This window comes from Salvelinus namaycush, unplaced genomic scaffold (assembly GCF_016432855.1).
Source record: "Salvelinus namaycush isolate Seneca unplaced genomic scaffold, SaNama_1.0 Scaffold1433, whole genome shotgun sequence".
Taxonomy (NCBI): domain Eukaryota; kingdom Metazoa; phylum Chordata; class Actinopteri; order Salmoniformes; family Salmonidae; genus Salvelinus; species Salvelinus namaycush.
Window position 1 is genome coordinate 12687 of NW_024058157.1, and position 23825 is coordinate 36511.

Sequence of the window (23825 nt, forward strand, 5' to 3'; positions counted from 1 at the left end):
TACAATTTAATCTAGTTTAGTCCTGTTTGGTTCCCATTCATCAATTGATACATTCAATATACTCTTCCAGGATTGGGCCATTTTTTATAATGTTATTATCCTGTCTGGTAGCCAACTGCCTGCAGCCAAAAATACAAACAAAAAAAGACTGTGGGCAGAGAGGGCTGTACGGATACAGACCAGCCTGGTTTGTGGTGTACCTTTCTGTTCAGATAGAGAGAGAGAGATAGATGGTAAGAGAGAGACAGAGGGAGAGAGAGTAGGAGAGAGAGAGAGAGAGAGATAGATGGTAAAAGAGAGAGAGAGAGATGGTAAGAGAGACAGAGAGAGAACCTACCCACTTCTTGGAAAATTTGAACATTCTAAACAAACAACACAGAGTTATCTATCCAAAACGGAGATGTATGGATAAACCACTTCTCTAATCGTTTTGGCTCTATAACAAAGAACGAACAGCAAAAACATATACATGATCAAATACAAATGTTAGAATCAACTATTAAAGACTACCAGAACCTACTGGATTCTACAATTACATTGAATGAACTACAGGAAAAAATACAAACCCTCCAACCCAAAAGGCCTGTGGTGTTGATGGTCTCCTAAATGAAATGATAAAATATACAGACCACAAATTCCAATTGGCTATACTTAAACTCTAACATCATCCCCAGCTCTGGCATCTTCCCCAATACAACACTGTATATAGACATAATGACATTTGACATGTCTTGATTCTTTTGGAACTTTCTAGTGTAATGTTTACTGTCATTTTTCTATTGTTTATTTCACTTTTGTTTATTATCTATTTCACTTGCTTTGGCAATGTAAACATACGCTTCCCATGCCAATAAAGCCCTTAAATTGAAATTGAATTGAGAGAGAGGAGGTAAGAGAAAGAGGGGGGAGGTGAGAAAGAGCGAGGGGAGGTAAAAGAGGGAGAGAGAGAGGGTGTGAGAGAGAGAGAGGAGGTGAGAGAAAGAGAGGGGGGAGGTGAGAGAACGAGAGGGGGGAGGTGAGAGAACGAGAGGGGGGAGGTGAGAGAACGAGAGGGGGAGGTGAGAGAATGAGAGGGGGGAGGTGAGAGAACGAGAGGGGGGAGGTGAGAGAACGAGAGGGGGGAGGTGAGAGAACGAGAGGGGGGAGGTGAGAGAACGAGAGGGGGGAGGTGAGAGAACGAGAGGGGGGAGGTGAGAGAACGAGAGGGGGAGGTGAGAGAACGAGAGGGGGAGGTGAGAGAACGAGAGGGGGGAGGTGAGAGAACGAGAGGGGGGAGGTGAGAGAACGGGAGGGGGAGGTGAGAGAACGGGAGGGGGGGATGAGAGAACGAGAGGGGGGAGGTGAGAGATCGAGAGGGGGGAGGTGAGAGATCGAGAGGGGGGAGGTGAGAGAACGAGAGGGGGAGGTGAGAGAAAGAGGGGTGAAAGAAAGGGAGGGGGAGGTGAGATAAAGGGAGGGGGTGGTGAGAGAAAGAGAGGGGGGAGGTGAGAGAACGAGAGGGGGGAGGTGAGAGAACGAGAGGGGGGAGGTGAGAGAACGAGAGGGGGGAGGTGAGAGAACGAGAGGGGGGAGGTGAGAGAACGAGAGGGGGGAGGTGAGAGAAAGAGAGGGGGGAGGTGAGAGAAAGAGAGGGGGAGGTGAGAGAAAGAGAGAAAGAGAGGGGGGAGGTGAGAGAAAGGGAGGGGGAGGTGAGAGAAAGAGAGAAAGAGAGGGGGGAGGTGAGAGAAAGGGAGGGGGAGGTGAGAGAAAGAGGGGTGAAAGAAAGGGAGGGGAGGTGAGAGAAAGAGCGAGAGGTAAAAGAGAGAGAGAGAGAGAAGGGGGGATAGTAAGAGAGGGAAACAGAGAAAAGCAGACAGGATTGTAAGAGGTCTATTTGTGGGTTATCTGTGTGGAGTGTGAATGGCCTTCTCTCTCTCTCTCTTCTCTCTCCCTCTCTCTTCTCTCCCTCTCTCTAACTCTCTCCTCTCTCTCTCTCTTTCTTCTCCAACTCTCTCTTCTCCAACTCTCTCTTCTCCAACTCTCTCTTCTCTCTCTCTCTCTCTTCTCTAACTCTCTCTCTTCTCTAACTCTCTCTCTTCTCTAACTCTCTCTCTTCTCTAACTCTCTCTCTTCTCTAACTCTCTCTCTTCTCTAACTCTCTCTCTTCTCTAACTCTCTCTTCTCTAACTCTCTCTTCTCTAACTCTCTCTTCTCTAACTCTCTCTTCTCTCTAACTCTCTCTTCTCTCTCTTCTCTCTCTTCTCTCTCTTCTCTCTCTTCTCTCTCTTCTCTCTCTTACTCTCTCTAACTCTCTCTAACTCTCTCTAACTCTCTCTCTTCTCTCTCTAACTCTCTCTCTTCTCTCTCTAACTCTCTCTCTCTTCTCTCTCTAACTCTCTCTCTAACTCTCTCTTCTCTAACTCTCTCTTCTCTAACTCTCTCTTCTCTAACTCTCTCTTCTCTAACTCTCTCTTCTCTAACTCTCTCTTCTCTAACTCTCTCTTCTCTAACTCTCTCTCCTCTCCTCTCTCTCTCCTCTCCTCTCTCTCTCTTCTCTGTGTCCTGAAACAGCTCCAGTCGCCCATGAGCTTTTCTGCACAGTCTGAACCGACTGGCCAACCGCATCAGTCGCTTTTATTACCCAAACAACCCTGGTCTCTCTCCCTCTCATTCTCTCTCTCTCTCATTCTCTCTCTCTCCAAAGGGTTTTGAGCCCGGCCAGAGATGAAGGGAGAAGGTGATAAGGGAGAGAAGAGTGAATGGGCCAGATGAAGGAGGGAGGAGAGGAGAGAAAGAGGGGGAAGAAAATGCAGAAAGGACATCCAGTAGTCTGACAAGAGGATAATTTCATGCAAATGTAGCTTTTAGTTTGGAAATCAAGGCAGCGTTTTTTCTCTCCTCCCTCTCCACTAAATGTTCTTCTCTCTGTTTTTTTAATTTCACACTCCGATGCACAACTATAAATGATGACCGGGAAATCTTTCTGGAAAAACACCCTGTAGTTTGAGCACTATTTTTAGTTTTTGGTTGACTTTCGACAACAATAATATTTCCCCAGTAAATAAGCACAGTAACAACAACCGGTGCTTAGGGTTTGGTGGGAACATATCTGTGTGAAATAGCTTCCCTTTGTAGCCTGCAAAATCTGTTGGAACTAAACTGCTCCAGACGCTGATAAACACACACACACACACACACACACACACACACTTTTGTTCTTCTATGCTCGTGGGGACCTAAAATTGATTTCCATTCAAAATCCTATTTTCCCTAACCCCTAAACCTAACACTAAACCTAACACCTGTTAGATTCTAAATGAACCTATTAAAACACACGGACGCTTAATAAAGCTCAACCCAAGTTTATTCACCCATTGGGTCGATACAGCTGAGTAAGACAAAAGACATCCACACAAGCACTGATATTTAACCCTTTCCCCTATGCCGAGTCTCCTCCTACACATCTGAACAGCCAATGCGTCTCTGTTGCTAGACCAAACCTTAATGATATCTGTTCTATCTGTTCATAAATACAAATCAAATTGTTAAATTATGAGCCTAGTTGGTTTAGCCACGGAAAAAGTCAGGAACCTTCCCACTAGCCATGATTGGCTGAGATAATGGATGGGCTGGACATGCCAGGAGATGAGTTTGGATTGGTCTGCCATGTAGCCGTTTCTGTCTATAACGTGAGCTGTTCAGTATGTGTTGACAGTCCTTTCTACTGTGCCGTTTTTGAAAGACATAACGTTAGCCATCGAGAACTACAAACTTTTTGCTACTTTTCTCAACATTGATGCCCTGAATTTAGCAGGCGCTATCGACAGATCAGTAAGAGTGATGGGCTACTTTCTGCACACGCCACGGTCAATGTGAACCGAGTGACTTGACACAACGCTGGCCAAACAAGATGTAGCTACAAACAAAACGTTAAATGGTTCCAATCTGCCCTGAAGCATTCATCCATGTATACGGGTAAGAGTGTAGCGACATTTTCAAGATATGCGTTTCTAATTTTGTCAGGGAGTCATTTTCTATTGCAAGTTAAAGCATACTGTTAGGTAGCTAGCAAACGTTAGCTTGCTGGCTCGCTAGCTAACGTTACGTGTATGATCTGTGTAATATTATTTGAATCAGCAATCAATTTGCATTGCTAGTTACAGCCTAACATTAGCTAGTTAACATTGAAACGAATTTGTTAGCTTTAGCTACTTGCAGATTCATACTACAGCTATGACAATGTTTGTATTGGTAGCAGTATTAGTTGAGGTTATGCCGGTTCATTGTTTAGCTAGCTAGCTAAATGTCTAAACAAAAGACTCCACTCCGGCCGGATTATTACATGACCCATCAAATTAGCAGGTGTGTCTGGGGGTGACTACGGCCATCGGTTGTATTTAATGAACATGTGTACATGTCTAGACAATAGTGTCCCATCCACTTAGCTAGATGTGGCTGGGGGTTGGTTATAGCATTTCCTTCACATGACCCATCCATTTAGACAACCGTGTCGGGTCAGCGTCATCTAATAACGAGAAAATATTTATTAAATATTTTTATCCTAGATTTTATTTGATACAGCGTGTGTTTACCACATGTGAATCCTTAAAGAGATGGGTGGGGCTAAAGCTTAAGAGGGTGTGAACGATGCTGAATCGGCATAGACAAAGAAAAGCTCTCCACAAGGTGTACCAAAACATTCAAGGGCCATTTTCTCAAAAGTGTGGTTACAAGCTTATCAACTTTCAAAGCAGAATTACTTTCCCATTGTCTCTCAACTGCAGTGTATGATATACCATCTTCTAGTCTCTACTTTTATCCAATGTAAAAAACACAATTTCAAATTTTGCTACATAAGACCAAATCGAGGAGGTCGGTCACATTTTACTGTCCTTGTGGGGACTTTGGGGAATATAGGTCCCCACAAGGACAGAGGAACCAACCCACCCACAGCCTCTCTCTGATACAGTCCACCATCTTCTCACTCTGCTCACAATGTGTCGTTTAACTATTTATAGCCCATTAGTAATTATCTCTTCCTCTTAATTGTCATCCCACAATGCTCCTTTCATTTCTGTCTGTCTGTCTGTCTGTCTGTCTGTCTGTCTGTCTGTCTGTCTGTCTGTCTGTCTGTCTGTCTGTCTGTCTGTCTGTCTGTCTGTCTGTCTGTCTGTCTGTCTGTCTGTCTGTCTGTCTGTCTGTCTGAAAACCGACTCTTCAAGAGGAGAACCTATTTTTCTTCTAATCCTCTAACTGTGTCAAGCTCTCCCCCTCTTTCTCAGAAAACTGACTATAGGAGACTAAAAACTATTTATCGATCTGTCTGTCCATCTCTTAATGTGCCATTCCAATGTTACATCCATCCATTCTACCTAATGCTATATTGCTTTTCTGACTGTTGGGAGAAACAGATATTATACTACATATATATATATATATATATATATCTTATAGATGGTTTAGAACAAACATATCAAACTGGATCTAAAACGTCACTGCTGATGAGTGAGTCCATCTTGAACAAAATGTTTTTACTTGTCCCTGTCTGTGTGTGTGTCTGTGTGAGTGAGTGTGTGTCTGTGTGTCTGTGCGTGTGTGTCCGAGTGTGTGTCATGGCCTTCTCCCCCCCCCCCCCATAAATTGTATTTCCTAGCTGAGTCTCCTCGTAATCGTCCAGACGGGACACGTCGACATACAACCGTCTGAGTGTCTGGGACACAGCAACCCTGACGTGTCTCTGGACTGACATAAAGCCACTGTGACTGCTCCCAGCTGGCCGCTCACACACACACAAATGCATGCACACACACCCACACATATATAATTACACCCACACTCAAGCCTACGCGCACACACACACACACACAAATATTTTATCTTGCCCATTCACCCTCTGAATGGCACACGTACACAATCCATGTCTCAATTGTCTCAATACTTAAAAATCCTTATTTAACCTGTCTCCTCCCCTTCATCTGCCCTGATTGAAGTGGATTTAACAAGCGACATCAATAAGGGATCATAGCTTTCACCTGGATTCACCTGGTCAGTCTATGTCATGGAAACAGCAGGTGTTCCTAATGTTTTGTCCACTCAGTGTATATAGCCCCAGAAAAACGGCAATCAGGAGTGGATGTAGAGGTGGACAGACTCACCACTTGGCCGTTCTGGGGGTTCTTGTGTGCGTAAGGTGGGCCGCGGATGTGGTTCCACATCTGGCCTGACGTCATGGCAAACACCACACACTAAGGGAGGGAGGGAGAGAGGAAGAGAGAGAGAGAGGGATGGGGAGAGATGGACAGACAGAGAGACAAACAGATAGAGACAGACAGACAGAGACAGACAGACAGAGACAGACAGACAGAGACAGACAGACAGAGACAGACAGACACAGAGAAAAGTTAAGTTACAGAAGCAACAGGTAGAAATTACTATACACTCATCAACACTCCTGCTGCTATTTCTTCACAGTCACACACACAGAGAAAGAGAGAGAGAGAGAGAGAGAGAGAGAGAGAGAAGACAGAAGTAGAGACAGAGAGAGGCTACACACCCGCATCGATCCATCTCGCCACTCCAACAGAGCAGAGGAGAGGTAAAAACCACATTGAACCTGACCTCCGTGACTTGCCCGCTGCTCCCTTTACGATCAATACTCTCTGTGGCTTCCTCAGCCTTCTCCCTGTCTCTTAACATATGGGATAACAACCCTCTCTGTCTACACATAGGACCCTCGTCCACTCTGCCTCGTACTGCCCTCACTATAAATAAGAGCATTGCTGCTGATGAAGACGGACCAGCATGCTGGATCATGCTCATTGATTGTAGTTTACAAACAACTGAAGAAATGCAGAATCTACATCTGTATATGTTTCATATACAGATGTAGGATCTTAACTTGAGCCTGTTTGAATTATTTAGTGGACTATAATTAATGGACATTTTTGTAGGGGTTGAAACATTTTTCATGAGGGAAATCAAGTCTGAGATTTCAAAGTGGAAATTACAAACTTCAGAAGCCTTTTGAAACCTCAAATACAGTACAAGTTTTACACTTCCTGCAACAAGGTGATCAGATGAAGATTCTTAGACCTGTATGGACCTTATAGACTGCCTTACAGACTGCCTTACAGACTGCCTTATAGACTGCCTTATAGACTGCCTTATAGACTGCCTTAATAGACTGCCACCATATAGACTGCCTTACAGACTGCCTTATAGACTGCCTTATAGACTGTACACAAAGTGCTTTTCTGCCGAAGTTGAGTTGAGTACAAAGGCTTTTCTAACCATTATATATATATATATGTAACTATGGTGTTGCACCTCCCCCTAGGCGGGCAGAACGTGTGTGGTGTGGGCAGCTTCATCAATAGCTTGTTAGCGTACGTGTTCTAAACCATTATGTGGAACACTTAGGAAAGACAATATCACGCTGTGAGAAGCGTTCATAGGAACATTCTGCTTACCTACTTCAGGGATGTTGTGCTCTCACCAGTCCATTGTGTGTGTGAATGTGTGTGCCTGTCTGCATATGCATACATGTTGGTATGTGTGTGTGATTGAGCTGATGTGTGTGTGTGTGTGTGTGCTCCTCTCTCACCAGTGCGGCCATGGCCCAGCCAGTCTTGTTGTAGATGAACTCCAGGTTGTTCCTGCGGAGGTAGAGCAGCCCTCCTACCAGGGACACCAGCAGGGCCAGGGCTATGGTGCCAGAGTAGTTAGGAGGACGGAACACACGGATCTGGAGGAGGAGAGGGGGGGAGGGAAGGAGAGGAGGAGGAGGGAGAGAAGAGAGGGAGAGAAGAGAGGGAGAGAAGAGAGGGAAAGAGAGAGTGCGTGTGTGTGTGAAAGGGGGTGAGGTAGAGGGAGGGAGACCCAGTGAAAGGAGGTAGAGGGAGGGAGACCCAGTGAAAGGAGGTAGAGGGAGGGAGACCCAGTGAAAGGAGGTGAGGTAGAGGGAGGGAGACCCAGTGAAAAGAGGTGGGGTAGAGGGAGAGAGACCCAGTGAAAGGAGGTAGAGGGAGGGAGACCCAGTGAAAGGAGGTGAGGTAGAGGGAGGGAGACCCAGTGAAAAGAGGTGGGGTAGAGGGAGAGAGACCCAGTGAAAGGAGGTAGAGGGAGGGAGACCCAGTGAAAGGAGGTGAGGTAGAGGGAGGGAGACCCAGTGAAAGGAGGTGAGGTAGAGGGAGGGAGACCCAGTGAAAGGAGGTGAGGTAGAGGGAGGGAGACCCAGTGAAAGGAGGTGAGGTAGAGGGAGGGAGACCCAGTGAAAGGAGGTGAGGTAAAGGGAGAGAGACCCAGTGAAAGGAGGGGAGGTAAAGGGAGAGAGACCCAGTGAAAGGAGGTGAGGTAGAGGGAGAGAGACCCAGTGAAAGGAGGTGAGGTAGAGGGAGGGAGACCCAGTGAAAGGAGGTGAGGTAGAGGGAGGGAGGGAGACCCAGTGAAAGGAGGTGAGGTAGAGGGAGGGAGGGAGACCCAGTGAAAGGAGGTGAGGTAGAGGGTTGTATTCATTAGGACATACTGTTGAAAAACTTTTGGGAAACGGAAAACGATAATGAGCTTTTCATATTGGACAAGTTCAGGTAGTCCCCTCACTGTTTCAGTCCGTTTTTTATCTTCAGTTTGAACACAACCCAGATCTGAGTCTTCTTGTTGGTCGATCGCCGGCCTTGCCTTCTAATGCTATTGGATTAGCTCAAATGAAGGGAACCACATATCCCATAATTCAGTCTGCTTGTGGAACCGAGAGGGAGAGTGTGTGCGCGTGTTAGAGCATTTGGCCAGTAACCGAAACGTTGCTGGTTCGAATACACGAGCCGACAAGGTGAAAAATCTGTCGATGTGCCCTTGAGCAAGGCACTTAACCCTAATATGCTCCAGGGGCGTTGCACCACAATGGCTGACCCTGTAAAACAACACATTTCACTGCACCTGTCCAGTGTATGTGACAATGAAACATTATAAAGTGTACCAGTCGCTTTCTCTCCACTGTCAACCGGCGTTTTTCAAATCCGCAGGACGACGGAGCCCAAAGGATTAATGGGCGACTGGTGGAGACGTCGCCCCGTAATGGAGGACGGTGGCTTTAAAAAAGGAGCCCCTCGGAGCCTTAATGGACGCCATGGATCTAATAAGGATAATAGTTTCTAACCTCATTGGAATTCAGTGGACCATATAGAAAGCATTGGATACCACAGCCATTAGCTGGTCATTGTGTTTTTGGGGCTGTGTAAAAGGTTGTGCTCAAAGTGATCTTGTCCTTCTTGCATCTCTAAGATGGATCTGAAACTGATGATGCCATCTCTGACGCAGCTATAAAAATGATAACCTTTGGTATTCTATTCATGTTTGGCTGCAAATATTATATCTGATATGTTGTGGTGATGCTTGTCTGTTTTGTGACAGGTAAATAGTTGTGTGCACTTTGTAAAAGCTTTCAACTGTGATAGGCAGGCCTGGGTTTAAAGAGTATTTGTTGTCTTTCAAATATGTTGAGCGTTCAATTGAGCCTGCTAAATTGGTGGCATTTGCACTTTTGGAACAATTCCATTTGCTCCATTGCTCCAGGCAAGCCCGATCAGGCGCAGCTGACAGAAATCAGATACTATTTGAACCCGGGTCTTATGTCACCTGTACAACCATCACGGGTGTATTATGTTATAGGAGGAATTGTCACCTGTACGTCGGTGCGGTCTGCAATCCACTTGGCCAGCTGCTCCGAGGCAAAGCCGATCCGCTGGAGGTCAAAGGTGTCTGCCCTCTTAGGCTTTCCCTTAGCTGGGAAGTGCATGAAGGTAGGGGCTGAGTTCATATTCAGCTGGAGAGAAAGAGAGAGAGAAAGAGAGAGAAAGAGAGAGAGAAAGAGAGAGAGAGAAAGAGAGAGAGAAAGAGAGAGAGAAAGAGAGAAAGAGAGAGAGAAAGAGAGAAAGAGCGAGAGAGAGAGAGAGACAGAGGGATGGAGGGAGAGGGACAAGGGAGATGGCGGGAGAGAGAAGAAGAGAAAGAGAGAGAGGAAAGGATTGGTGATAGATACAGTAGGTAGGAGAGAGAGACAGGGACAGATACAGTTGGAAGGAGGCGAGAGAGAAAGGGACAGATATAGTATGTAGGAGGAGAGAGGGAGGGAGGGAGGGAGGGAGGGATACAGTAGGTAGGAGAGAGAGGGAGGGAGGGACATAGGTGGAAAAGGCAGAAAGAGAATCAAGAGAAGTGGTGAGAACGCCAATTACATGATGTGTGCATATATACCACTGCCCCTACAAAAACATCCCCTGTACACAGTTCACTTTCCCCAGTGGTGTTATGATCAAGCAGGGGGCCCACCACATGACGTGTGCATATATACCACTGCACCTACAAAAACATCCCCTGTACACAGTTCACTTTCCCCAGTGGTGTTATAATCAAGCAGGGGGCCCACCACATGACGTGTGCATATATACCACTGCACCTACAAAAACATCCCCTGTACACAGTTCACTTTCCCCAGTGGTGTTATGATCAAGCAGGGGGCCCACCATGAGGCCACCTACCGAGGGAGGGAGGAGCACGGGGCAGAGAACTCACTGGTGGCACTAACACACACCTAATTACTAGACTCTCCCTCTGCACAGGCTGGCCATTAGGCCTAATGAATGGTTAGGCATGCACACTGCGTACTTATTATGCTAGGTGTCTGCCTCCTCCCTCTCTCCCTTTCTTTCAACAGTAATCTCTCTCTCTCCCGCTCAACGATATTCCCTCTCTCTCTCAAAAGTATTCTCACAATTGTTTCTCTCTCTTTCTCTCAATCTGTATCTGTCTTGCCTGATTCTGTCTCTAAAATGAACTGCTCTTTCCCTCTTAGATATATCTCTATCTACTTGTGTCAATACCTCTCCACTGTGTGATTCTCAGTCTCTCTCTTTCCACTTGGTTTACCTTCCAAACCCCTCTTCTTGCAATTCAAATCAACTAAAAAGTCAGGTCTATTCCCACCTCCTCCCCATTCCAAACTCACAGAGAACAAAGTGAGGATCATTACAGAGGTTATTTCTCTTAATTGCGTGAAAGGAGCCCACCGCATCCTCCCTGGAGCGTAGAGGTGATTCGCCCATTAGGAGTACTACATTAAGCACTCTCTCCATTATAACAAAAGAAAAGCTAGACAAAGTGATCTGCATTTAATTACATGTCCTTTTAATCTTAGAGGCCCGTAATCGCATAATTGCTCGAGTGGAGAGTGTGAGGCGTACCTCAGGGGTGAGTATTTAACCCAGATTAATTGCTCATTGGCTATGGTAATGGACGGTTGGAAGCTTCACATCTGTTTATTGTCATGCAAACGACTGTTAGTGATAAGAAACCAACGTTCTATTATGGGTTTCTCTGGTGCTGAGTTGCTATGGCGATGTGGAATATGTTATTTATACGGTTGTTTTCCCACTGTATCGAGGTCTGCACTGAGTGACACAGCAGGCGGTGCTGTACTGTAAGAAACTCCGGTGCCCGGTGACATGCACACACATACGCCCACACGGGCTTCGCCCACGGCCCACCTATGGATGCACCCTGGGAAAATAATGACAACCCCAGGGAAAGAGGTTAGCTGTGCAGAACCGACTCGTATCAATCTCCCACACTGGTGTTTATCTAGCGGCCAGCCTGCAGTGAGTGCACGACAGTGGCTGCTATGGCCAATATACCACGGCTAAGGGATGTTCTTACGCGCGACACAACGCGGAGTGCCTGGACACAGCCGTTAGCCGTGGTATATTGGCTATATACCACAAACCCCCGAGGTGGCTTATTGCTATTATAAACTGGTTACAAATGTAATTAGTACAGTAATACCCGTGACATACGGTCTGATATACCACCGCTTTCAGCCAATCAGAATTCAGGGCTCGACAAACTCAGTTTATAATATGGATTATACATTCAGAGTACTGTATGCAGGGTGTGCATGGACTGAGTTATGAGTACAGTATGTGGGTTGGATAAGAGAGCTCATCTACATAAATCAAGACTATACATCCAAGGTACATGAGTGTTTGTGTATGTGAGTACTTCACTAAATGTCATTCGACACGATCGTATATATATAATTGACAATCAGAGGCACGTCCAAAACAATGTTCAGCTGATGTGAAACCCCAAACTCTCTCCCTAAGTGGCCTGAGCTTAAAACGGCCGCCGGACAACGAGCCCCCGCTGGTAAATAAAACCATGCAGAGAGCCTGTCAGCCACCTCTGATTTATTTACCTTATTTCAACGATTCATCTCTCCTTTAAAACTTCACCTGCGTGCTAATTATCATGCTGTGTCTCCGCGCCGAGGCTGACAGGCAACTATGAACATGGAAATGAGGGCTTTGGGGATGGAGGGAGCGAGCGGGGGAATGGAGAGGGGGACGGATGGAGGGGGACTGGGGGGGTAGATCCAGACGGTTACCTGCTGAAAGACGTCCGCCCCCTCATCATAGTCCACCACGGTGAAGAAGAGTTTGTTAGAGAAAGCTGAGGAGTAGCGCCAGGAGTTAGCCAGCACCTGGTACTCCTCGTTAGCTTGTCTGTTAAAAAGACAGGGAGAGAGAGAAAGAGAGGAAGAGAGAGAAAGAGAAAAGGGAGAAAGAAAGAGAGAAAATGGAGAGGGGGAAGTGGAGAGAAAATAGAGTTGAAAAGAGGAGAGGAAGACAGAGGGGCAGAGGCGAAGGCAAAAGGGAAATTGAACAAGAGAGGGAGAGAAAGAGGGAAGAAGAAACAGATGAGTAAATGCTGGTGATGATCATGGCCACGTTGGCTTGAGGAGGCAGTTGGAAGAGACGGACGAGAGAGAGATACTCATGCCACATGTTCCTCCCCAGAGAGAGAAGGATAACGACGCCATGCCGTGAAAACGAGTGTCTGAGAAGAACGTGGCTCCAGCTCTAATTACTGCTGCTCTATCCTGTCCTGGACAGACGAGGAAAACATCACGACGAACCACCATCTCTCTACCCATCGCTTTCCTTTAAACTCTGGCGATGCTGCCACTTCTTATGCCTGTCGCAGTTCCCCTACACTGGCATGACAGGGGAAACCATAACAACAAAAACTAAAAATGTGACAATTAGAGGGGAAATTAGGGCAGACATTTTGCAAATTGAGCTGTAGCCACTCAACCTGTCACGAAGACAGCGGTGGACCCACCAGGTCTGTCACAGTGGCGGCTAAAAAGATGAAAATGAATGTACAGCAAACTTCTTTATATAATGTGACGTAATAGAGTTGAAAGTAGGGTTACAAAATTCCTGAAACATTCAATAAATTCCCTGGTTTTCCAGAAAACCTTCAGGATTCTGGATTTTCTGCTTCTTCCCTCCTGTTTCCGGGAATTCTCCAAGCGGGATACCGGAAAATCCAGGGAATGTATTGAAAGTTCCAGGAATTATGCAACCCTATTTAAAAGTACACTTAAAACTAGTGGGAAGAGAGTTTGGGCCTGTGGAAGTCTTGAAGCTTCATGGCACACATTTAGAGCTCAAATAACCTCATAAAAGTGTGTTTACTCCAGATGGCTTCGTAAAGTCGCAGCGCCAACGTCTGGTGACAACTTTAATGTCCTCTGACAACTTTAATGTCCTCTGCCACACGTTGGAGTACATGAATTAACAAACGGGACAACAAAAAAGCATGAATAAAACAAGTAACAAAACACTCTTTTCTGGTGGGAATTATACACAACTGCCATAAATTGCATGTCGACTTGCATCAATGTTGCATTGCCTTCATGTACTATTCATGCTCCTACATAAGTGATATGGTTTGTAGTGTTACGCGCTCTGCGGTGCTCTACGTATAGTGTGTCTCTTCAGAGGGCGTTGTGTTTGGTTGGTCTTTTGGTGATAAAAGTCTGTAAACAATTAGTAGCTTTCAGTACAGTGCACTTTAAATCGTACCGTCATTGGAGGGAGGGAGAGAAAGAGCATGAGGAACTGAGATGGAGAGAAGGAAACAAACAAAGAGAGAGTGGTATAGAAAAGAGAGCGAGAAGAATGAAAGAAAGAGTGATGGCAGTGCGAGGACCCCGGCGATTAGCAGTCCCTCCCGGTGCCCGTCTGTACTTTGAACGCTGGCGGGGGGGGGGGGGGGGGGGGGTCACAACCCAAAATGTGTCTTGGGCGCCCGCTGACTAGCCACGCGATTGTATCGTTTATGTAAATGGTCCGTCCCAATTGCGAAGCAGAGAGAGGTGGCGCGTGACATTAACTAATGCGCTTCGGAGTGACATCCTCAAATTGAAAGGAAACCTTGTTTCCTTGTTAAGATTAATCATTTTAATAGAAATGGATAAATAAATGCATACGTCGAGGTTGGCCCTGCCGTCGTTGAGAGCCGGAAGAGAGGGCGAGAGAAAATCAAAAAACAAGAGGAACAGAGAGAGCGAGAGATAAATAATTAAGTGATTTGAGTCGACAGCAGATGATTAAAAAAGCATTATGGGTCACGGGGAACAGAGAGGATGATGGGAGTGGGAAAGGTCAGTGTGGATTAAATTAACTTCCTCTATTTCCGTAATACACATGATTATTCCCTGGTCGACGTCATCTTTATTCAATGAAGCGAACGGCTGGGTCCTCCTAGTTAAGGCTCCTTGAGGAGAGAAACACTCTGGTGAGACACTGGGCCCCAAAACGGAGATCTAGACTGAACACACTGGCTGTTATGTAGAGTAGATCACTGTCTGGAGGTCATCACTAGAGGTCAACAGGTCATGATGACTTCAGCCTATGTCCTTGTCTTTAAACTCCCCCCTATACCCAAACGTAGATCTAGACTGAACAGACTTGCAGGTTGATGGACCATGACTAGAGGTCAAAAGGGCATGATGACTTCACCCTCTTTAAACTCCCCCCTATACCCAAACGTAGATCTAGACTGAATAGACTGACTGTTCTGTAGAGTTGTTGATGGGTCATCACTAGAGGTCAAAAGGTCATCATACTTTTCTTTATTCTGTGTTGTCTCTTTCATCAACTGTATGATTGATTTGTATGATCATGTATTGACTGATGGGGCCGAGGTGGGACACTCCAGTCCTGAAGGGCTGCTGTGTGTGCATCATTTTGTTCCAAAATAATCAAATAAATCTATGTTTTAATGTCACACACACCAGACAGGTGCAGTGAAATGTGTTGTTTTACAGGGTCAGCCATAGAAGTGCAGCGCCCCTGGATCAAACTATCATCAACATGTCTTTCACCTTGTCGGCTCGGCTATTCTAACCAGCCATCTTTGGGTTACTGGCACAACCCTCTGACCGCTAGGCTACCTGCTGCATACCTGATTCAAATAAACAGCTCATCCTGATCTTCAAATCACTATTTATTTCAAGTGTATTTCACCAGGTCTCAACACACTGTTGTGTAGTATAGCGCCTCCTGTCAGTGGTTGTGTGGCGGAGCGGTTCCATACCTGCAGACGGAGCACTGCCTCTGCGGCTGCAGCGCGGTGAACATCACGATGACCGAGTAGTTCCGGGGCGGGGCCTTGACGAACCTCCGGAACTTATCGCCGTTCATCCGGATCACGGAACGCCTGGAGCTCCACTCCATCATCTGATCCACCTTCTCCACCAACATGTTCTGGAACAGCAGGGAAACCAGGGATGGAGAGAGGGAGGACGAGAGGGGAGGAAGACGGAACGGGAAAAGGAGAGAAGAAGAGTGAAAGGGAAGGGAAAAGGAGGGGAAGGAAGGAGGACGAGTGAAAGGGAAGGGAAAAGGAGGGAGGAAGAGTGAAAGGGAAGGAAAAAGGAGGGAGTAAGGGTGAAAGGGAAGGGAAGGGAAGGGAAAAAGGAGGGAGGAAGGGTGAAAGGGAAGGGAAAAGGAGGGAGGAAGGGTGAAAGGGAAGGGAAAAGGAGGGAAGGAAGGAAGGAGGACGAGTGAAAGGGAAGGGAAAAGGAGGGAGGAAGGGTGAAAGGGAAGGGAAAAGGAGGGAAGGAAGGAGGACGAGTGAAAAGGAAGGGAAACGGAGGGAGGAAGGAGGACGAGTGAAAGGGAAGGGGAAAGGAGGGAGGAAGGGTGAAAGGGAAGGGAAAAGGAGGGAGGAAGGGTGAAAGGGAAGGGAAAAGGAGGGAAGGAAGGGTGAAAGAGAAGGGAAAAGGAGGGAAGGAAGGGTGAAAGGGTGAAAGGGAAGGGAAAAGGAGGGAAGGAAGGGTGAAAGGGAAGGGAAAAGGAGGGAGGAAGGGTGAAAGGGAAGGGAAAAGGAGGGAGGAAGGGTGAAAGAGAAGGGAAAAGGAGGGAGGAAGGGTGAAAGAGAAGGGAAAAGGAGGGAGGAAGAGTGAAAGTTAAGGGAAAAGGAGGGAGGAAGGGTGAAAGGGAAGGGAAAAGGAGGGAGGAAGAGTGAAAGATAGAGGGTAAGGAAAACAGGAGAAACCATTATGAACAGGTATTAAACTAGGTGTCAACCAGGAAATAATTGGTGTTTTCTAGAATGAATGAGTCACACACACACACGAATCTCAAGGGGGGGTGCTATCAAACGTTGTGATGTGTGACAGCCATTGTGCTGTACAACTCTCCCACGGAATACATTTTTGTTGTTGTTGAAAATCTACACGTTCAAGGGTATGGCTTCACAAAAGGGCATTGTGGTAGAAGTCGAAAACGTTGATAAACTATTTTGTGGCCTGGCTCTCATTTGAAGTTTTATTCATGTGCACTGAATACGAGCTCTGAACAGAAGCGCTGTACCTAACAACTTAGGCTAGTGTTAAGAGTCTAGAAACTCATAGTAAAAGCCTAAAAAAAACATTGAATAACTCGTGGCATCGCTCTCGTTCGAAGTCTCATTCACAACGGCCAGCAACTCAAGGCCAAACAGTTCCAAATTCACACGGGGAGATTACAGATGCTTCTTCTTCAACAGTTCTCTTCAGAGTTGTGGAGTAATAGACTTCCTGCTGTCGCCATGACAACAGCCAGCCAATGTCCTGCGCCACTAACTGGATAGTTACTGTATAATGCAGAGGGATAGTATTTGAACTGTCCAACGTGAACAGAAGACTTCCTGACAGGTATAATGGTAGGGTATCAGTGAAACATGGCAGCCCTCAGCAACTGCTCAGCAGAAGTTTGAATCAGATTGATATCACTGGTGCCTAGACAAGAAGAAGTGCTCTTCAACCAGACTCTGTAGACAGCCTAATACTTAACCTCCTGGTCTCTTATGTGTGTGTGTGTGTGTGTGTGTGTGTGTGTGTGTGTGTGTGTGTGTGTGTGTGTGTGTGTGTGTGTGTGTGTGTGTGTGTGTGTGTGTGTGTGTGTGTGTGTGTGTGTGTATGTGTCTGGGTCACGCGTCCATGTCACCGCCTGTCTGTAATGGCACCTTCAATTATAGCATCAGTGTTGCAGAAAGACATCTAGGACTCTCTCTTTCTCTCCTCCCTCTCCTCTTTCTCCCCCCTCTCCTCTTTTAATCTGCATCTCCACCTCTCTCTCTCACCCCTACCCTTCTTTACTCTCTCTCCTCCTCTCTCTCTCTCTCTCTCTCTCCCCCTCTCCTTCTTTACTCTGTCTCTCCTCCTCCTCCTCCCTCTCTCCCCCTCTCCTTATTCACTCTCCTCCTCCCTCTCTCCCCCTCTCCTTATTCACTCTCCTCCTCCCTCTCTCCCCCTCGCCCTCTTTACTCTGTCTCTCCTTCGCTCTCGCTCCCCCTCTCCTCTGTATCTCCTCCTCTCCCCTCTACTCTGTCTCTCCTCCTCGCTCTCTCTCCCCTCTACTCTGTCTCTCCTCCTCGCTCTCTCTCCCCTCTACTCTGTCTCTCCTCCTCGCTCTCTCTCTCCTTTACTCTGTCTCTCCTCCTCGCTCTCTCTCTCCTTTACTATGTCTCTCCTTCGCTATCTCTCCCCCTCTCCTTTGTATCTCCCCCTCTCCTTCTTTACTCAGTCTCTCCTCCTCGCTCTCTCCCCCTCTCCTTCTTTACTGTCTCTCCACCTCTCGCTACTCTCCCCCCTCTCTCTCTAACAGCAGATGAGGGCTGTCATCAACTTTTCTGTATTTATTTCCTGATTTATATGGTTTCTATTAATCCTCATCAAATGGACACGTCAAGAGAGGGAGGGATCAGAGGGCGAGCGGCGAAGTCGCTGAATAATTTAACGGTTGGATTTTGTAGGAGTCCAAAGTTGACAAAAAGGACTGAGACTGACTGTCTTAGTGAGTGTGAGGCTAAATGAAATATATTTTGCTGGGAGGGTGAAAGGTTTCTGACAGACTAGGATGTTTGATACAGTAGAGGGCAAAGAAAGAGAGACAACACTGCATAGAGACAACCCTGCATAGAGACAACCCTGCATAGAGGCAACCCTGCATAGAGGCAACCCTGCATAGAGGCAACCCTGCATAGAGGCAACCCTGCATAGAGACAACCCTGCATAGAGGCAACCCCGCATAGAGACAACCCCGCATAGAGACAACCCCGCATAGAGGCAACCCTGCATAGAGGCAACCCTGCATAGAGGCAACCCTGCATAGAGGCAACCCTGCATAGAGACAACCCTGCATAGAGACAACCCTGCATAGACGCAACCCTGCATAGAGACAACCCTGCATAGAGACAACCCTGCATAGAGACAACCCTGCATAGAGACAACCCTGCATAGAGGCAACCCTGCATAGAGGCAACCCTGCATAGAGACAACCCTGCATAGAGACAACCCTGCATAGACGCAACCCTGCATAGAGACAACCCTGCATAGAGACAACCCTGCATAGAGACAACCCTGCATAGACACAACCCTGCATAGAGACAACCCTGCATAGAGGCAACCCTGCATAGACGCAACCCTGCATAGAGGCAACCCTGCATAGAGACAACCCTGCATAGAGACAACACTGCATAGAGACAACCCTGCATCGAGACAACCCTGCATCGAGACACAACATGCCATTATTGTGTATGGATGGATGCATGTCTCAGTGTGTGAGAGAGAAAGCTTGGCAGTCTTCCCTTGCGGAGCAGAGCGACAGGTTCCCTCCACTGCCTCCCCCCATAGGAGGCCCTGTCAGGCCTGCTGCCAATCACACACAGCGCTAATGATGCACCGGTCAACACACACACAGACACAGACACACAGACACACAGACACACACGAGACAAGCGATGGAAGGAGGGATGGAGGTAGAAAAGAGTAGTACAAAGGCACTGGAGAGGAAAGATGGAGGGACAATAGGAGAGAGAGAGACAGAGAGGGGATGGCAGAAGATGAGAACCAGAGGGATCAAATGAAAGACAGAAAGAGAGAGAAACAAAATAAGAGAGGAGTGGATAAAGTGGGCGAGAGAGAGCAAAAGATAAAAGGAGGTGGGAGAAGTAGGGAGAGAGAGAATAAAGAAAGATGGAGGAGGAGGAAACGCTGCACAAACAACAAAGAAGACCAGCCAATGTCAGCATTCTCTATCAAATTGAATCAAGTCTAGTTCTAACCATGCAGCCATTAAATAAAACTCTGTTTTGGCCACAAGGGGCAGTATCTTCCACCAGACCCATCACAATGTGATACCTCTCTCTCTTCCCCTGTCTGACAGGCACCGACTAAACAACCTTCATTCACCCCCACAGCAATGTCTCTGCAGTGTCTCAGTTCACACTCACACTCACTCACAGGCACCTTCACCAGGTGGCTAACTAAAGTGACGTGTCGGAAGACTGTTGACAGCTTGATCCCTGGTGAGCGTCCGCTTCACGGAGACGAAGCACGGAGACGAAGCACACATTTCCTCCGTCGGAAGTGTCGCCTCCCTCACACACTCACAGAAGTACGCACGGGGGCACACACACATTGTGTACTCATGGGATAGCTCTATGACTGGGTATCACTGGGTAGTGTATCCTGGCAGCACTCACTGCCAAGGTACCTCGTAGGTACAGCAAGCATCTGGTATCTCACTGGCATTTAGATATTTTCAATATTTGAACAGTCATGTAAATATGTCGCTGATAAATAACAAATCCCAGAATTAGAAAGGAATGTGGTATTTTTCCACAGACAATCACACATCCCATCAGATGATGATCTCACCACCCAAAAATCAGCCCATTTAATGAGCATGGTCAACATAACCAACCTACATCTAATCAACATGGTCAACATAACCGACCTACATCTAATGAACATGGTCAACATAACCGACCTACATCTAATGAACATGGTCAACATAACCGACCTACATCTAATGAACATGGTCAACATAACCGACCTACATCTAATGAACATGGTCAACATAACCAACCTACATCTAATGAACATGGTCAACATAACCAACCTACATCTAATCAACATGGTCAACATAACCGACCTACATCTAATGAACATGGTCAACATAACCAACCTACATCTAATGAACATGGTCAACATAACCGACCTACATCTAATGAACATGGTCAACATAACCAACCTACATCTAATGAACATGGTCAACATAACCAACCTACATCTAATGAACATGGTCAACATAACCAACCTACATCTAATGAACATGGTCAACATAACCAACCTACATCTAATGAACATGGTCAACATAACCGACCTACATCTAATGAACATGGTCAACATAACCAACCTACATCTAATCAACATGGTCAACATAACCAACCTACATCTAACGAACATGGCCAACATAACCGACCTACATCTCCAGATTATCACTCTACATGGTCAACATAACCGACCTACACCTCCAGATAAATCTCTTGACGCTAGAGGTCAGATTATTATTATTTATTTTTTTTAAATAACGTTCCCAAGGTAAACGGACTATTTCTCAGGCCCAGATCGTAGAATATGCATATAATTTACAGATTAGGATAGAAAACACTCCAAAGTTTCCAAAACTGTCAAAATATTGTCTGTGAGTATAACAAAACTGATTCTGCATGCGAAAACCTGAGAAAATCTAACCCGGAAGTGATTTTATTTTATTTTTACAAATCTGTGTTTCCTGGCCAGTCTTTCTTCCATTTAAAGGGGTATTAACCAGATTCCTTTTCCAATGGCTTCTTCAGGCTGTGACCAGGCTTTAGACATAGTTTCAGGCTTTTATTTTGAAAAATTAGTGAGATTTTTCAAAACTAGTCAGGTACTCTGATTAGTTCCTGCACACGAGAGGGGTAGCTCTCCATTTTCTTTTTCTCTCTTATTGAATAGGTTACGGTCCGGTTGAAATATTATCGATTATGTTTGTTAAAAACAACCTGAGGATTGATTATAAAAAACATTTGACATGTTTCTACGACCATTACGGATACTTTTTGGAATTTTCGTCGAACGGAACGAGGCTTTGGTTTTCTGAACATAACGCGCAACCCAAATGGCGTTTTTTTTGTTATAAAAGTAATATTTATCGAACAAAAAGAACATTTGTTGTGTAACTGGGAGTCTCGTGAGTGCAAACATCCAAAGATTATCAAAGGTAAGCGATGAATTTTATTGCTTTTCTGACTTTCGTGACCAAGCTAACATAAGGCTAACTGTTCTAGCATTGATTGATACACTCACAAAAGCTTGGATTGCTTTCGCTGCAAAGCATATTTTCAAAATCTGACACGGTAGATGGATTAACAACAAGCTAAGCTGTGTTTTGGTATATTTCACTTGTGATTGCATGATTATAAATATTTTTAGTAATATTTCTGAATCTGATACGTTTGGGAATTTTCTTCTGCCTTTCAGGACCGGAACGAGCCTGTAGTTTTCTGAACATAACGTGCAACTCAAATGGCGTTTTTTTGTTATAAAAGTAATATTTATCGAACAAAAATAACATTTATTGTGTAACTGGGAGTCTCGTGAGTGCAAACATCCGAAGATTATCAAAGGTAAGCGATTAATTTTATTGCTTTTCTGACTTTCGTGACCATGCTAATTTGGGGCTAGCTGTTCTAGCATTGATTGATACACTCACAAAAACTTGGATTTATTTCGCTGTAAAGCATATTTTCAAAATCTGACACGATAGGTGGATTAACAACAAGCTAAACTGTGTTTTGGTATATTTCACTTGTGATTGCATGATTATAAATATTTTTTATAATATTTTGCGCCCTGCAATTCAGCGGTTGTTTAGGAAAATTATTCCGTAAAAGGGATCCATAGCGCAGAGAAGTTAACACTCTACATGGTCAACATAACCAACCTACACCTCCAGATTAACACTCTACATGGTCAACATAACCGATTTACACCTCCAGATTAACACTCTACATGGTCAACATAACCAACCTACACCTCCAGATTAACACTCTACATGGTCAAGATAACCGACCTATACCTCCAGATGAACACTCTACATGGTCAACATAACCGATCTCCACCTCCAGATTAACACTCTACATGGTCAACATAACCGACCTCCACCTCCAGATTAACACTCTACATGGTCAACATAACCGATCTCCACCTCCAGATTAACACTCTACATGGTCAACATAACCGACCTACACCTCCAGATTAACACTCTACATGGTCAACATAACCAACCTACATCTCCAGATTAACACTCTACATGGTCAACATAACCGACCTCCACCTCCAGATTAACACTCTACATGGTCAACATAACCGATCTCCACCTCCAGATTAACACTCTACATGGTCAACATAACCGACCTCCACCTCCAGATTAACACTCTACATGGTCAACATAACCGACCTCCATCTCCAGATAAACATTGTCTAAACACTCTACATTGTCTCTTCATTATAAACAACATTAACCATTACTGCTAACAACATGTCCTCTCTTCCATCTGGTTTGGCAACATAGGCCAGTTAGTGAATCATGGACCAGTGTGTGTTTAACAGCATATGTTCTGTTCTGCTCCAGTGGCCTGTGTATTTCTGTGTGTGTGTGTATATTTCCGTTAGTGTGTATGTGTATTTTTCTATACGTGTGTATGTGTATGTTTCTGTAAGTGTGTATGTGTATATTTCCGTTAGTGTGTATGTGGATATTTCCGTTAGTGTGTATGTGTATGTTTCTGTAAGTGTGTATGTGTAAGTGTGCATTTCTGTTCGCCCACCTCCCTGTTGACGCTTGGTGAATTTGAAGCCCTGACTCCCCCTCAGGTCTCAGGTCAGATGTTCCAGGCTTAGAGGCTACTGTTTCTGGACTGCAGGCACTGCAGTGGACTGAATCTTTAGTAAACCTCTCTCGACTCAAACATGTATTATGTTGTTGAGGAGTGAGGGAGGGGAAACGAGGTGAGGGCAGGGAGGTATATGAGAAAGTGTGACAAGACAAGAGAAGGAGGGGGGAGAGAGAGATTTTATTCCTTTGGAACTTTTGTGAGTGTAATGTTTAGTGTCCATTTTTTGTTTATTATCTATTTCACTTGCTTTGACAATGTAAACATAATTTACCCATGCCAATAAAGCTCCTTAAATTGAATTGAGAGAGAGAGAGAGTCATACTGACTCTTAGGTAGCTAGTGGCTTCTCCAGAGAGGTCATAAAAGAAAGAGAGAGAAAAAAGAGGGAGAGAGAAAAAGAGAGGGAGGGAAAGCCAAACGGACTCACTGAAAGCCCTGACTGCATCATCCAGGACTCCTCGGGGCTCTTGAGTAGAAGAAACAATATAATATAATCTTGGATTTCTGACAGCAGGGAAGCCATTTTGTGTCAAACTGTGACTTGTAACTGCAAAGTACAAGAGCTAAAGTACTGCAACTGGTCCAGGGGCAAATCCGAAATGGCACCATATAGGAATATTATTAATAGTGTTCCCTAACACCTGACCAAAAGTGTTTCAGTTAATACACTGCTCAAAAAAATAAAGGGAACACTTAAACAACACAATGTAACTCCAAGTCAATCACACTTC

General features: G+C 45.6%; 1 protein-coding gene across 1 annotated transcript; it reads right to left on the bottom strand.

The window, feature by feature from the left end:
- Window positions 1–3346: 3346 nt before the first annotated feature.
- Window positions 3347–15584, bottom strand: LOC120036680 (tumor suppressor candidate 3-like). The gene is made up of 6 exons (XM_038983067.1): window positions 15418–15584; window positions 12416–12533; window positions 9659–9799; window positions 7583–7723; window positions 6135–6224; window positions 3347–3367 (listed from the first exon to the last, which is right to left on the bottom strand). The coding sequence occupies exons 1-6, from the start codon at window positions 15582–15584 to the stop codon at window positions 3347–3349; spliced, it is 678 nt and encodes a 225-aa protein (XP_038838995.1).
- Window positions 15585–23825: the final 8241 nt, after the last annotated feature.

Bases quoted from the DNA above. Each gene is read 5' to 3' on its own strand.
- LOC120036680 (XM_038983067.1), bottom strand. From the start codon at position 15,584: ATGTTGGTGGAGAAGGTGGATCAGATGATGGAGTGGAGCTCCAGGCGT. The intron at 12,534-15,417 runs GTATGGAACCGC...TCTTTTTAACAG, and splicing joins AGGCAGTGCTCCGTCTGCAG to ACAAGCTAACGAGGAGTACC. The intron at 9,800-12,415 runs GTAACCGTCTGG...CTTTCTCTCCAG, and splicing joins GGGCGGACGTCTTTCAGCAG to CTGAATATGAACTCAGCCCC.